This window comes from Salmo salar, chromosome ssa15, assembly GCF_905237065.1.
Source record: "Salmo salar chromosome ssa15, Ssal_v3.1, whole genome shotgun sequence".
Taxonomy (NCBI): domain Eukaryota; kingdom Metazoa; phylum Chordata; class Actinopteri; order Salmoniformes; family Salmonidae; genus Salmo; species Salmo salar.
In genome coordinates this window covers 24932874-24949265 of record NC_059456.1, presented here as the reverse complement: position 1 = coordinate 24949265, position 16392 = coordinate 24932874, and the positions used below count along the sequence as shown (strand labels likewise).

The 16392-nt window shown below is 42.8% G+C and overlaps 1 protein-coding gene and 1 non-coding gene across 2 annotated transcripts; both read right to left on the bottom strand.

Moving 5' to 3' along the window:
* Nucleotides 1–790: 790 nt before the first annotated feature.
* Nucleotides 791–1955, bottom strand: LOC123727245 (serine/threonine-protein kinase MRCK beta-like). The gene is made up of 2 exons (XM_045695575.1): nt 1827–1955; nt 791–1344 (listed from the first exon to the last, which is right to left on the bottom strand). The coding sequence occupies exons 1-2, from the start codon at nt 1895–1897 to the stop codon at nt 1173–1175; spliced, it is 243 nt and encodes an 80-aa protein (XP_045551531.1). The 5' UTR covers nt 1898–1955; the 3' UTR covers nt 791–1172.
* Nucleotides 1956–13428: 11473 nt separating this feature from the next.
* Nucleotides 13429–13511, bottom strand: trnas-uga (transfer RNA serine (anticodon UGA)). Its single transcript has one exon. It is a non-coding gene; the product is annotated as a tRNA-Ser (tRNA).
* Nucleotides 13512–16392: the final 2881 nt, after the last annotated feature.

The following is a 16392-nucleotide window of genomic DNA, read 5'->3' as shown; positions in this document are numbered from 1 at the left end:
ACACACACACACACACACACACACACACACACACACACACACACACACACACACACACACACACACACACACACACACACACACACAGAGACACTGGTCCCGAGCGCCCTGGAGCAGGTTTTCATCAAGGATCTCTCTGTACTTTGCTCCGATCAACAACCAGTACCCCAGACCTCCAGGCTCGGATTCAACAACCAGTACCCCAGACCTCCAGGCTCAGATTCAACAACCAGTACCCCAGACCTCCAGGCTCGGATTCAACAACCAGTACCCCAGACCTCCAGGCTCAGATTCAACAACCAGTACCCCAGACCTCCAGGCTCGGATTCAACAACCAGTACCCCAGACCTCCAGGCTCAGATTCAACAACCAGTACCCCAGACATCCAGGCTCAGATTCAACAACCAGTACCCCAGACCTCCAGGCTCAGATTCAACAACCAGTACCCCAGACCTCCAGGCTCAGATTCAACAACCAGTACCCCAGACCTCCAGTCTCAGATTCAAAAACCAGAGGGACAGAGGTGGTAAATAGGTAGAGAAAGGTGACATCTAGAAGGTAGGATAGCAGTGCTATTCTGTGGAGTTAGGATGGTATGATAGCAGTGCTATTCTGTGGAGTTAGGATGGTAGGATAGCAGTGCTATTCTGTGGAGTTGGCAGTGGGAGCTGCTAGTGTCAGAAAATGCAAGGAGACACCATGTTGGCTCCAGCGGGTGTCTTGCGATCGTTAAAAAACAGCTGTTATGGCTCCCGTTTTAAGGGGCGGCCATTTTATTATCCGCAATTTCAGGAAGGTTAACACAGGGTGGACATTTTGGTTCCTGCGATATCAGTTAGGTTATTTGCAGTAGCTGTCCTGGGTACAGCAAATGTCAGTTAATTTGCAATAGACAGCCACTTTGGCTGCTACAATATCAGTCAGGTTATCATGGGGTTGGGAAGCCATTTTGCTTCCTGCAACGTCAGTTGGGTTATGACAGAGATGGAAAGAGGTCCTATCTTTCTTTGTATCTGTGCCATTATGGCGTCTGTGACAGCATGGGCAGCGCCATTAAGGCTACCTCCATTTTAAAGTACATTTTCTTCTCCTTTTGATGTTTGAAAATGTGCCTCAATGACAATGTCCATGCTAAAACGGGTTATATCCAAGTTGAGTCCTTTAACTATCTCCTATGGGTTATGAATACAGTATGAGGCAGCCATTTTGGCTCTAGCTGTGTTTACCAGAGGCAAATCCATGAGGACCTGCATGCCGTCGCCGGGGCCCATGTGTGCCACGTGGTTAAAGTTGATTGGGTTGGAGATCAACTTGGACCTCAGCTCAGGGTCCCTCAGCATCTCTCTGTCAACACAAAACACATGGTTACAATGGTCAGTATGTATTATTGTGAATAGTTATATTTTAGTCATTTTTGCAACATCTTATTCAGGGCAACTTTGGATTAAGTGCCTTGCTCAAGGACACTGACAGATTCTTCACCTAGTCTGCCCGGAGATTCGAACCAGCGACCTTTCGGTTACTGGCCCAACCACTAGGCTACCTGCCGCCTGAAGTTGTACTGGGTGAGTGTACTACAATAAACAAACAGACTAACTTCTGACAATCATCTCCTCATTTAAGTCAGACGTATAGTTATAGTGATGTCACCTCCACTGGCGCTGGAGTCTGATTGAGTGGTGCCCCCCTGGCGACGGGGGTTCAAGCCCCGACTCAGACTCCCTTATCTAAACCCCTATATTCTATCTCCCCTCGCTACTTTACTGCTGTACACTCCAAAAGTCAAGAAAAGTATGAAAGGGGATTGTGGGGGAAAAAAAGGTTACCTCCTCTGCTGCAGTCTCTCCTCTTCCGGGACCTTGAAGAGGAACTTCCTCTTGCTGCGCGTTCTCACCATCAGCTTCTTACTGTTGTCAGATGTCTCAGGGATGGCCAGGTCACCTTCTGCAGGACGGACAGAGAGAGAGAAATTTGAGATGTAGGTAAGTGTATTGGGGTAAATATATGTAGTCAGTATATTGAGATATACACTACCATTCAAAAGTTTGGGGTCACTTAGAAATGTCCTTGTTTTCCATGAAAACATACATGAAATGAATTGCAAAAGGAATAGGAAATATAGTCAAGACATTGACAAGGTTCTATATAATGATTTGTAATTGAAATAATGTGTCCTTCAAACTTTGCTTTCGTCAAAGAATCCTCCATTTGCAGCAATTACAGCCTTGCAGACCTTTGGCATTCGAGTTGTCAGTTTGTTGAGGTAATCTGAAGCGATTTCACCCCATGCTTCCTGAAGCACCTCACACAAATTGGATTGGCTTGATGGGCACTTTTTACGTTCCATAAAGTCAAGCTGCTCCCACAACAGCTCAATAGGGTTGAGATCTGGTGACTGTGCTGGTCACTCCATTAAAGACAGAATACCAGCTGACTGCTTCTTCCCTAAATAGTTTGTAGTTTGGTGCTGTGCTTTGGGTCATTGTCCTGCTGTAGGAGGAAATTGGCTCCAATTAAGTGCCATCCACAGGGTATGGCATGGTGTTAAAAAATGGAGTGATAGCCTTCTTTCAAGATCCCTTTAACCCTGTACAAATCTCCTACTTTACCACCACCAAAGCACCCCCAGACCAACACATTGCCTCCACCATGCTTGACAGATGACGTCAAGCACTCCTCCAGTATATTTTCATTTTTTCAGCGTCTCACAAATGTTCTTCTTTGTGATGTGAACACCTCAAACTTAGATTCATTTGTCCATAACACTTTTCTCCAATCTTCCTCTGTCTAGTGTCTGTGTTCTTTGCCCATCTTAATATTTTATTTTTGTTGACCAGACAGGTAGTGAGCACACCAGTGTTGTCATCCTTTAAACAGATCTGTTGTTCACAGATGGAGGCCAAGGTAGTGATGGCCAAGCTGCTCCAGAGGTTTGACTTCAGCCTGCTGCCTGGCCAGTCCTTTGACATCCTGGACACTGGGTCTTTGAGACCAAAGAGTGGAGTGGTGTGTAAAATCAGACACAGAGGGGACAGACACCCGCAGCCTGACCTGACTGGGACCTGAACATGACTAGCACTTCTCTATAACTTGTCTTATTCCTTCTACTTCCTAGTGGAGCAAATAGCCTCTGTCTTATTCAAAAATCGAGCTATTTTTAATGAAAATACATTTTGAACAATTATGTTTATTTTTTGTATCAATGGTGAAATAATATCTTAAATATAATGGGTCTATGTGATGAAGAGAGTTACTAGGACAGACTTGACATAGGAGTGTTTGTATTTTTACCGATTCCTTGTTTTTAATGCACCCTTATCATGTTGTTACTATGCAGTATACCATTTATCACATAATATAAAGGTTACTATGCAGTATACCATTTATCACATAATATAAAGGTTACTATGCAGTATACCATTTATCACATAATATAAAGGTTACTATGCAGTATACCATTTATCACATAATATAAAGGTTACTATGCAGTATACCATTTATCACATAATATGAAGAGCTTTATAAAGTATATATTAACTTCTTTGATGAACTTCCTAACCAACATTACCACAGTGCATCTGTTGGATTGAATTTACTATATTTTAATAAAGTAATTGACCAAACATCACTGAGCTCCACAAGGTGTCGCTGTGAACCTGCAGACAAACCAAGAACATTGATTCCCATGTTTTGTATCTTTGTTGTTTACACCCATAAGACCTTGCTTTTTTCCATTTTTACTAACGACATGCCACTGACTTTGAGTAAAGCCAGAGTTTCTATGTATGCGGATGACTCAACAGTATACACGTCAGCTACTACAGCGACTGAAATGACTGCAACACTCAACAAAGTGCTGCAGTTAGTTTCAGAGTGGGTGGCAAGGAATAAGTTAGCCCTAAATATTTCTAAAACTAAAAGCATTGTATTTGGAACAAAACACTCACTAAACCCTAAACCTCAACTAAATCTTGTAATAAATAATGTGGAAATTGATCAAGTTGACGTGACTAAACTGCTTGGAGTAAACCTGGATTGTAAACTGTCTTGGTCAAAACATATCGATGCACTAGTTGCTAAGATGGGGAGAAGTCTGTCTGTAATTAAGTGATGCTCTGACTTTCTTAAAAACACTATCAACAAGGCAGGTCCTACAGGCCCTAGTTTTGTCACACCTTGACTACTGTTCAGTCGTGTGGTCAGGTGCCACAAAAAAGGACTTAGGAAAATTGCAATTGGCTCAGAACAGAGCAGCACGGCTGGCACTTGGATGTACACAGAGAGCTAATATTAATAATATGCATGTCAATCTCTACTGGCTGAAAGTAGAGGAGAGATCGACTTCATCCCTACTTTTATTTATGAGAGGTATTGACATGAATGCATGAATGCACCGAGCTGTCTGTCTAAACTACTGGCACACATCTCGGACACCCATGGATACTCCACAAGACTTGCCACAAGAGGTCACTTCACAGTCCCCAAGTCCAGAACAGACTGTGGGAGGCACACAGTAGAGCCATGACTACATGGAACTCTATTCCACATCAAGTAACTGACGCAAGCAGTAAAATTAGATTTAAAAAACAGATTAAAAAAACACCTAATGGAACAACGGGGACTGTGAAGCAACACACACATTGTCACAGACACATGCATACACACACACACACACACACACACACACACACACACACACACACACACACACACACACACACACACACACACACACACACACACACACACACACACACACACAGTACATACACATGGATTTAGTACTGTAGATATGTGGTAGTGGTGGAGTAGGGGCCTGAGGGCACACAGTGTGTTGTGAAATCTGTGAATGTATTGTAATGTTAAAAAATTGTATAAACTGCCTTAATTTTGCTGGACCCCAGAAAGAGTAGCTGGTGCTTTGGCAGCAGCTACTGGGGATCCATAATAAATACAAATACAGTAACATAGCAGATATGACTGACTTGCTTAAACAAATGTGACAATGCAGAGGTGCAAACTATGGCATAAGGGACGACGAACGGATAATTGGCCATTTCAATAGTCAATATAAATATTTGTTCAGCACTTTTGAAATGTACAGTGACAGAATTCAGAACATGGGCCATTCTTACAGTTTTCTCCCTGTACACCAAGTCAGAACCGAAGGATAAATAAAGGGGGCATATAAGCAGACAATGAAAGCTCTTACAATATTCGATGATGACATTTTTCGAAAACAGGCTATAGGCTAATTGTGCACCACCAAGTCAGAACAGTAGGTTAAGTTATGAGGAGAAAAGGGACCACATTATTAGGGTGAGGCACATGAGTAACAAACATACACTTAGTATTACTTTCTTAGCTACAGTATACATATCTCCCTGTCATATTACATCATTTATGCAGCAGCATACAATACATTTCTGGACTCACCTTGTTGTGCTGTGCTCACTTGAAAAGGAAGGTGGTGTGATGGTTCTTCGTGGGCAAATTTTGTCATCAAAGTCTGGCATTCTCTGGATTTATGGTGCTTTCAAGACAACTGGGAACTGTTGAATCATGACGTCATTGATCTTCAGGTCGGAGCTCTAGAAAGAGGCCCGAGTTCCCGACTTGGAATTCTGAGTTGGATGACCGTTGGTGTGGTATATCAAGAAGCTTAAAGATTAAAGAAGATTAAAGATTAAACAGCATGATCATTACGAAGGTGTTATTTTGTCACACAACACAATGCCACAGATGTCTCAAGTTTAGAGGGAGCATGCAAATGCCATGCTGACTGCAGGAATTTCCACCAGAGCTGTTGCCAGAGAATGTAATGTTAAAAAATTTCTCTACCATAAGCCGCCTCCAACATCATTTTAGAGAATACGTCCAACCTGCCTCACAACTGCAGACCACGTGTAACCACGCCAGTCCAGGATCTCCACATCCAGCTTCTTCACCTGCAGGATCGTCTGAGACCAGCCACCCAGACTGCTGATGCAACTGTGGGTTTGCACAAACTAAGAATTTCTGCAAGGCTCTCCAGAGGCTAGTGGGTTCTGCACAACGCATCACCGGGGGCAAACTACCTGCCCTCCAGCACACCTACAGCACCCAATGTCACAGGAAAGCCAAAAATAATCATCAAGAACAACAACCACCCGAGCCACTGCCTGTTCACACCGCTATCATCCAGAAGGCGAGGTCAGTACAGGTGCATCAAAGCTGGGACCAAGAGACTGAAAAACAGCTTCTATCTCAAGGCCATCAGACTGTTAAACAGCCATCACTAACATAGAGAGGCTGCTGTCAACAAACAGACTCAAATCTCTGGCCACTTAAATAAACAGACTTAATAAAGGTATCACTAGTCACTTTAAATAATGACACATTAATATTGTTTACATAGAGGTATCACTAGTCACTTTAAATAACGCCACATTAATATTGTTTACATAGAGGTATCACTAGTCACTTTAAATAACGGCACGTTAATAATGTTTACACATCCTACATTACTAATCTCATATGTATATACTGTATTCTACACCATCTACTGCATCTTGCCTATGCCGCACGCCATCGCTCATCCATATATTTACAGTTGAAGTCGGAAGTTTACATACACTTAGGTTGGAGTCATTAAAACTCGTTTTTCAATCACTCCACATATTTCTTGTTAACAAACTATAGTTTTGGCAAGTCGGTTAGGACATCTACTTTGTGCATGACACAAGTAATTTTTCCAACAATTGTTTACAGACAAATTAGTTCACTTATAATTCACTGTATCACAATTCCAGTGGGTCAGAAGTTTACATACACGAAGTTGACTGTGCTTTTAAACAGCTTGGAAAATTCCAGAAAATGATGTCATGGCTTTAGAAGCTTCTGATAGGCTAATTGACATAATTTGAGTCAATTGGAGGTGTACCTGTGGATGTATTTCAGGGCCTACCTTCAAACTCAGTGCCTCTAACGTTGACATCATGGGAAAATCAAAAGAAATCAGCCAAGAAACCAGAAATAAAATTGTAGACCTCCACAAGTCTGATTCATCCTTGGGAGCAATTTCCAAACGCCTGAAGGTACCACGTTCATCTGTACGCAAGTATAAACACCATGGGACCACGCAGCCGTCATACTGCTCAGGAAGGAGACGCATTCTGTCTCCTAGAGATGGACATACTTTGGTGCGAAAAGTGCAAATCAATCCCAGAACAACAGCAAAAGACCCTGTGAAGATGCTGGAGGAAACAGGTACAAAAGTATCTATATCCACAGTAAAACGAGTCCTATATCGACGTAACCTGAAAGGCCGCTCAGCAAGGAAGAAGCCACTGCTCCAAAACCGGCATAAAAAAGCCAGACTACGGTTTGCAACTGGACATGGGGACAAAGATCGTACTTTTTGTAGAAATGTCCTCTGGTCTGATGAAATAAAAATAGAACTGTTTGCCATAATGGCCATCGTTATGTTTGGAAGAAAAAGGGGGACGCTTGCAAGCCGAAGAACACCATCCCAACCGTGAAGCACAGGCTGGCAGCATCATGTTGTGGGGGTGTTTTGCTACAGGAGGGACTGGTGCACTTCACAAAATAGATGCCATCATGAGGTAGGAAAATTATGTGGATATATTGAAGCAACATCTCAAGACATCAGTCAGGAAGTTAAAGCTTGGTCGCAAATGGATCCTCCAAATGGACAATGACCCCAAGCATACTTCCAAAGGTGTGGCAAAATGGCTTAAGGACAACAAAGTCAAGGTATTGGAGTGGCCATCACAAAGCCCTGACCTCAAACCTACAGAAAATTTGTTGGCAGAACTGAAAAAGCGTGTGAAAGCAAGGAGGCCTAAAAATCTAACTCAGTTACACCAGCTCTGTCAGGAGGAATGGGACAAAATTCACCCAACTTGACCCAAGTTTAACAATTTAAAGGCAATGCTACCAAATACTAATTGAGTGTATGTAAACTTCTGACCCACTGGGAATGTGATGAAACAAATGAAAGCTGAAATAAATCATTTTCTCTACTATTATTCTGACATTTCACATTCTGAAAATAAAGTGGTGATCCTAACTGACCTAAAACAGGGAATTTTTACTAGGATTAAATGTCAGGAATTGTGAAAACCAGAGTTTAAATGTTTTTGGCTAAGGTGTATGTAAACTTCCGACTTCAACTGTATCTACCAGGAATAATGAATCATAACAAGTAGTATCTACCAGGAATAATGAAACATAGAATTATAATAAATGTTTAGTGAATCTATTAATTATGTATGACCACTGGAGTCTTTGTCACTCTTAAAAATGTTTTACAGAATATTTTAATATGATTTCATCACTCAAAATGTTGCCAAAGCATATTCTGTAGGTGGGTTCAAATGAATGTACAAATAAATTGACATGATTTATGTGAATATGGTCATGAACATAAGGGACAGGTTAAACGTAGGCTAGTCTGGCATAAGCTCTGTTGCAGTGGTCTTAGGAAGTCTCCATATAGGCTATTCACTCCATCTCGACACTGCTGTCCAGTTTAAGTGCTTGTGATCTCTATGCAGCACCACAGCACCATGCGCCTTTGGAAAAGCACCCCTCAGTCTCAGAAGATGTCCTTCTGAAGCCATGCATCCATTTGTTTATTGAAATCCATGTGCGTATTCAAAATTATCTAAATTCCCCAAAGTTCTTTAGCCTATCACTTTAAAAATTCAATGTTTAATTTAGGCCTATCCAAATGAAAAAATAGGCCTCAACTTGTAGACATTGCAACTTAGGCTATCATTTTGGGGACTGGTGTCTTACGAAACAATTTTAGAACTCTATTTGTGTTTTATAACAGTTTTTATTATAGGGCTCTCCTTAAAAAGAGCCCTTAGCTCACAGGCCTCTAAATATAGCCTCTAAATACATTTTTAACAAAATAGTTAAAGAGGTACGTGCAGTGGCTGATAGGGAAAACTAATCTGGCAATAAGAATAGGTTGTAGATAGCCTTGACCACTTGGGACCACTTGGCTATTTGGCTCAGGACAGGTTATAGCCAAGACTTAATCGATATTTAGTTGTTGTCTCATTTATTGATATGGATATAGCCTCTGTGTGATGGGGTTGTGTAACGCAAATGGCTTTAACAAGCCTACATACAGAGTGGAATTCACTATGTATGAATCGACCTGGCCCGGGTATCCTGGAAGGATATTGACCTCCTCCCTTCAGTAGAGGATGCCTGGTTATTTAAAAAAAATGCCTTCCTCACCATCTTAAATAAGCATGCCCCATTCAAGAAATTTTGAACCAGGAACAGATATAGCCCTTGGTTCTCTCCAGACCTGACTGCCCTTAACTAACACAAAAACATCCTGTGGCGTTCTGCATTAGCATCGAACAGCCCCCGTGATATGCAGATTTTCAGGGAAGTTAGAAACCAATATACACAGGCTCTTAGAAAAGCCAAGGCTAGCTTTTTCAAGCAGAAATTTGCTTCCTGCAACACAAACTCAAAAAAGTTCTGGGACACTGTAAAGTCCTTGTAGAATAAGAGCACCTCGTCCCAACTGCCCACTGCACTGAGGATAGGAAACTCTCACCACCGATAAATCCACTATAATTGAGAATTTCAATAAGCATTTTTCTACGGCTGGCCATGCTTTCCACCTGGCTACCCCTACCCCGGTCAACAGCACTGCACCCCCCACAGCAACTCGCCCAAGCCTCCCCCATTTCTCCTTCTCCCAAATCCGATCAGCTGATGTTCTGAAAGAGCTGCAAAATCTGGACTCCTACAAATCAGCCGGGCTAGACAATCTGGACCCTTTCTTTCTAAAATTATCTGCCGAAATTGTTGCAACCCCTATTACTAGCCTGTTCAACCTCTCTTTCGTGTCGTCTGAGATTCCCAAAGATTGGAAAGCAGCTGCGTTCCTCCCCCTCTTCAAAGGGGGGGACACTCTTGACCCAAACTGCTACAGACCTATATCTATCCTACCCTGCCTCTCTAAATTCTTCGAAAGCCAAGTCAACAAACAGATTACCGACCATTTCGAATCCCACCGCACCTTCTCCGCTATGCAATCGGGTTTCAGAGCTGGTCATGGGTGCACCTCAGCCACGCTCAAGGTCCTAAACGATATCTTAACCGCCATCGATAAGAAACAATACTGTGCAGCCATATTTATTGACCTGGCCAAGGCTTTCAACTCTGTCAATCACCACATCCTCATCGGCAGACTCAACAGCCTTGGTTTCTCAAATTATTGCCTCGCCTGGTTCACCAACTACTTGTCTGATAGAGTTCAGTGTGTCAAATCGGAGGGCCTGTTGTCCGGGCCTCTGGCAGTCTCTATGGGGGTGCCACAGGGTTCAATTCTTTGGCCGACTCTTTTCTCTGTATACATCAATGATGTCGCTCTTGCTGCTGGTGAGTCTCTGATCCACCTCAATGCAGACGACACCATTCTATATAGTTCTGGCCCTTCTTTGGACACTGTGTTAACTACCCTCCAGACGGGCTTCAATGCCATACAACACTCCTTCTGTGGCCTCCAACTGCTCTTAAATACAAGTAAAACTAAATGTATGCTTTTCAACCAATCGCTGCCTGCACCTGCCCTCCCGTCCAGCATCACTACTCTGGACGGTTCTGACTTAGAATATGTGGACAACTACAAATACCTAGGTGTCTGGTTAGACTGTAAACTCTCCTTCCAGACTCACATCAAACATCTCCAATCCAAAATTAAATCTAGAATTGGCTTCCTATTTCGCAACAAAGCATCTTTCACTCATGCTGCCAAACATACCCTCGTAAAACTGACCATCCTACCGATCCTCGACTTCGGCGATGTCATTTACAAAATAGCCTCCAATACCCTACTCAATAAATTGGATGCAGTCTATCACAGTGCCATCTGTTTTTTCACCAAAGCCCCATATACAGTGGGGGAAAAAGTATTTGATCCCCTGCTGATTTTGTTCGTTTGCCCACTTACAAAGAAATTATCAGTCTACAATTTTAATAGTAGGTTTATTTGAACAGTGAGAAACAGAATAACAACAAAAAATCCAGAAAAACGCATGTCAAAAATGTTATAAAATGATTTGCATTTTAATGAGGGAAATAAGTATTTGACCCCTCTGCAAAACATGACTTAGTACTTGGTGGAAAAACCCTTGTTGGCAATCACAGAGGTCAGACATTTCTTGTAGTTGGCCACCAGGTTTGCACACATCTCAGGAGGGATTTTGTCCCACTCCTCTTTGCAGATCTTCTCCAAGTCATTAAGGTTTCGTGGCTGACGTTTGGCAACTCGAACCTTCAGCTCCCTCCACAGATTTTCTATGGGATTAAGGTCTGGAGACTGGCTAGGCCACTCCAGGACCTTAATGTGCTTCTTCTTGAGCCACTCCTTTGTTGCCAAGGCCGTGTGTTTTGGGTCATTGTCATGCTGGAATACCCATCCACGACCCATTTTCAATGCCCTGGCTGAGGGAAGGAGGTTCTCACTCAAGATTTGATGATACATGGCCACGTCCATCGTCCCTTTGATGCGGTGAAGTTGTCCTGTCCCCTTAGCAGAAAAACACCCCCAAAGCATAATGTTTCCACCTCCATGTTTGACGGTGGAGATGGTGTTCTTGGGGTCATAGGCAGCATTCCTCCTCCTCCAAACACGGCGAGTTGAGTTGATGTCAAAGAGCTCCATTTTGGTCTCATCTGACCACAACACTTTCACCAGTTGTCCTCTGAGTCATTCAGATGTTCATTGGCAAACTTCAGATGGGCATGTATATGTATTCTTGAGCAGGGGGACCTTGCGGGCGATGCAGGATTTCAGTCCTTCACGGCGTAGTGTGTTACCAATTGTTTTCTTGGTGACTATGGTCCCAGCTGCCTTGAGATCATTGACAAGATCCTCCCGTGTAGTTCTGGGCAGATTCCTCACCGTTCTCATGATCATTGCAACTCCACGAGGTGAGATCTTGCATGGAGCCCCAGGCCGAGGGATATTGACAGTTCTTTTGTGTTTCTTCCATTTTCGAATAATCACACCAAATGTTGTCACCTTCTCACCAAGCTGCTTGGCGATGGTCTTGTAGCCCATTCCAGCCTTGTGTAGGTCTACAATCCTGTCCCTGACATCCTTGGAGAGCTCTTTGGTCTTGGCCATGGTGGAGAGTTTGGAATCTGATTGATTGATTGCTTCTGTGGACAGGTGTCTTTTATACAGGTAACAAGCTGCGGTTAGGAGCACTCCCTTTAAGAGTGTGCTCCTAATCTCAGCTCGTTACCTGTTTAAAAGACACATGGGAGCCAGAAATCTTTCTGATTGAGAGGGGGTCAAATACTTATTTCCCTCATTAAAATGCAAATCAATTGATAACATTTTTGACATGTGTTTTTCTGGATATTTTTGTTGTTATTCTGTCTCTCACTGTTCAAATAAACCTACCATTAAAATTATAGACTGATCCTTTCTTTGTCAGTGGGCAAACGTACAAAATCAGCAGGGGATCAAATACTTTTTCCCCCCACTGTACTACCCACCACTGCGACCTGTACGCTCTTGTTGGCTGGCCCTCGCTTCATACACGTCACCAATCCCACTGGCTCCAGGTCATCTACAAGACCCTGCTAGGTAAAGTTCCCCCTTATCTCAGCTCGCTGGTCACCATAGCAGCACCCACCTGTAGCACGCGCTCCAGCAGGTATATCTCTCTGGTCACCCCCAAAGCCAATTCCTCCTTCGGCCCCCTCTCCTTCCAGTTCTCTGCTGCCAATGACTGGAACGAACTACAAAAACCTCTAAAATTGGAAACACTTATCTCCCTCACTAGCTTTAAGCACCAGCTGTCAGAGCAGCTCACAGATTACTGCACCTGTACATAGCCCATCTATAATTTAGCTCAAACAACTACCTCTTCCCCTACTGTATTTATTTATTTTGCTCCTTTGCACCCCATTATTTCTATTTCTTCTTTACACTTTCTTCCATTGCAAATCTACCACTCCAGTGTTTTACTTGCTATATTGTATTTACTTCGCCACCATGGCCTTTTTTGCCTTTACCTCCCTTATCTCACCTCATTTGTTCACTTTGTATATAGACTTATTTTTCCACTATATTATTGACTGTATGTTTGTTTTACTCCATGTGTAACTCTGTGTTGTTGTATGTGTCAAACTGCTTGCTTTATCTTGGCCAGGTCGCAATTGTAAATGAGAACTTGTTCTCAACTTGCCTACCTGGTTAAATAAATTTTAAATAAAATAAAAAATACAACAGTCTAAAAGGCCTAATATAAGCCCTACAGTCCCTGCTCCCAAATATTGGACAAAGTGTGATTCATTAGATTACATTTAAGTCATTTAGCAGACACTCTTATCCAGAGCGACTTACAGTAGTGAATGCATACATTTCATACATTTTTTTTTCTGTACTGGCCCCGCGTGGGAATCGAACCCACAACCCTGGCGTTTCAAACACCATGCTCTACCAACTGAGCTACAGGGAAGTTTACATGATCACCACAGTATCCCTACGTGGCTATAAAAATATATTATGAAATTATATGGTCATTAAATAACACAACAGCATGACATATTTAGATAGTGGAATAGACCAAGGCTAAATCATGAATACTTTCTATGTTGCAGCTCAGGCGGTGATTCTAGACAAGGCTCTTCTGTGTCTATCTTTTACACACAAGTCATTTGCTGAAGGCCCAAGCCTATACTACGCCATCGACTGGTATAACGTCATTATAGAACACAGTTCAAAAACAAGCTCTAGACTTTTATTTGGGAAATGAAACCGGAAGCTGCAAAGCTACTCTAACGTCTGGGCTAGAGTTGCTGAATTGACTAGCTAACTTCGACTAGCTTCATTCGACTAGTTACATTCAACTAGCTACATTTGGTTCTTGTCCTTTGCAGATGTCACATTACTGGCAAAAGTTTGGATATACAGTTATAAAAAAAAATCTATTTAACCTTTATACTCTAGACTCTAGACAAGTCAGTTAAGAACAAATTCTTATTTCCAATGACGGCCTAATCCGGCCATACCCGGACGACGCTGGGCCAATTGTGCGCTGCCCTATGGGATTCCAGATTATGGCCGGAAATGATGCAGCCTGGACAATGCATTCGGAAAGTATTCAAACCCCTTGCTTCTTTTTTTTATTGTTACGTTACAGCTTTATTCCAACATTTTCAAAATACCCCATAATGACAAAGCAAAAACAGTAAAAAAAATGAAAAGTTTGCTCATTTATAAAAAATAGAAAACTGATATTACATTTACATAAGTATTCAGACCCTTTACTCAGTACTTTGTTGAAGCACCTTTGGCGGCGATTACCGCCTTGAGTCCTCTTGGGTATGACGCTACAATCGTGGCACACGCATATTCGGGGAGTTTCTCCCATTCTTCTCTGCAGTTCCTCTCAAGCTCTTTCAGGTTGGAGGGGGAGCGTCGCTGCACAGCTATTTTCACGTCTCTCCAGAGATTTTCGATTCGGTTCAAGTCTGGGCTCTGGCTAGGCCACTCAAGGACATTCAGACACTTGTCCCAAAGCCACTCCTGTGTTGTCTTGGATGTGTGCTTAGGGTCGTTGTCCTGTTGGAAGGTGAACCTTTGCCCAAGTCTGATGTCCTGAGCACTCTGGAGCAGGTTTTCATCAAGGATCTCTCTGTACTTTCCTCCGTTCAGTACTTTGCCTTGATCCTGACTATTCTCCCAGTCCCTGCCGCTGAAAAACATCTCCACAGCATGATGCTGCCACCACCATGCTTCACATTAGGTATGGTGCCAGGTTTCCCTCAGACATGGGGCTTGGCATTCAGGCCAAAGAGTCCAATCTTGGTTTCATCAGACCAGAGAATCTTGTTTCTCATGGTCAGAGTCCTTTAATTTTCTTTTAGCAAACTGCAAGAAGGCTGTCATGTGCCTTTTACTGAGGAGTGGCTTCTGTCTGGCCACTCTACCATAAAGGCCTGATTGGTGGAGTACTGCAGAGATGGTTGTCCTTCTGGGAGGTTCTCTCATCTCCACAGAGGAACTCTGGAGCTCTGTTAGAGTGACCATCAGGTTCTTGGTCACCTCCCTGACCAAGGCGCTTCTCCCCCGATTTCTCAGTTTGGTCAGGCGGCCAGCTCTAGGAAGAGTCTTGGTGGTTCCAAACTTCTTCCATTAAAGAATGACGGAGGCCACTGTGTTCTTGGGGACCTTCAATGCTGCAGAAATGTTTTGGTTCTCTTCCCCAGATCTGTGCCTTGACACAATCCTGTCTCTGAGCCCTATGGACAATTTCTTCAACCTCATGGCTTGGTTTTTGCTCTGACATGCACTGTCAACTGTGGGACCTTATATAGACAGGCGTGTGCCTTTCCAAATCATGTCCAAACAATAGAATTTACCACAGGTGGACTCCAAGTTGTAGAAACATCTCAAGGATGATAAATGGAAACAGGATGCACCTGAGCTCAGTTTTTTTATGTAAATAAGGTATTTCTGTTTTTTATTTCTTATACATAAAAAAATATGTTTTCACTTCGTCATTATGGGGTATTGTGTATAGATAAATGAAGAAAACATTTAATGTAATCAATTTTAGAATAAGGCTGTAACGTAACTGTCACGTCCTCCGCAACCCTGAGCCTCCCGGTGTCGCTAGCCTCCACGGTGTTCAACCCAGCTCGTTGCACCCAGAGCCTGTTTGCATCCCAATATTCAACCGCCTGCATTTGTTGGTCCGCTAATGGTCTGGTTCCTCCGGACATACAGAAGCGTCGCGCCGCCTACACTAGTCACCCCCTACCTCCTTTGTATTTTGTGATTGTTTTGTTGGGGTTTTTGTTTTGTTTGCATTCGGAGACTGCACCTTTGGGGGGGGTACTGTCACGTCCTGACCCTAGTAAGATGTCATTTTCTATAGTAGCGTAGGGCAGGGCGTGATGGGGGGTGTTTTTGGTTTATCTATGTTTTCTATTTCTATGTTTAGGTTCTAGTTTGTCTATTTCTATGTTGGGATTGTTTGGGGTTGATCTCTAATTGGAGGCAGCTGATCCTCATTGCTTCTGATTAGAGATCATATTTAAGTAGGGTTTTTTTCACATTGTGGTTTGTGGGTTATTGTCTTTTGAGTAGTGTGTTGTCCTCTCTGCGTCACGGTTTGTTGTTTTGTAATTTCAAGTATTTCAGTGTATTGCATTCAGTTTCACTTTTAATAAATATGTGGAACTACGAACACGCTGCATCTTGGTCCGCTCCTTCAAACAGCTGTGACAGTAACAAAATGTGACCATCCGGCTCAAATGAAATTGTGTTTTTTACATTGGATAAAAGTAGACTCAGAGCTACAAAATGGTATATCATACACTACAGTTGAGGAA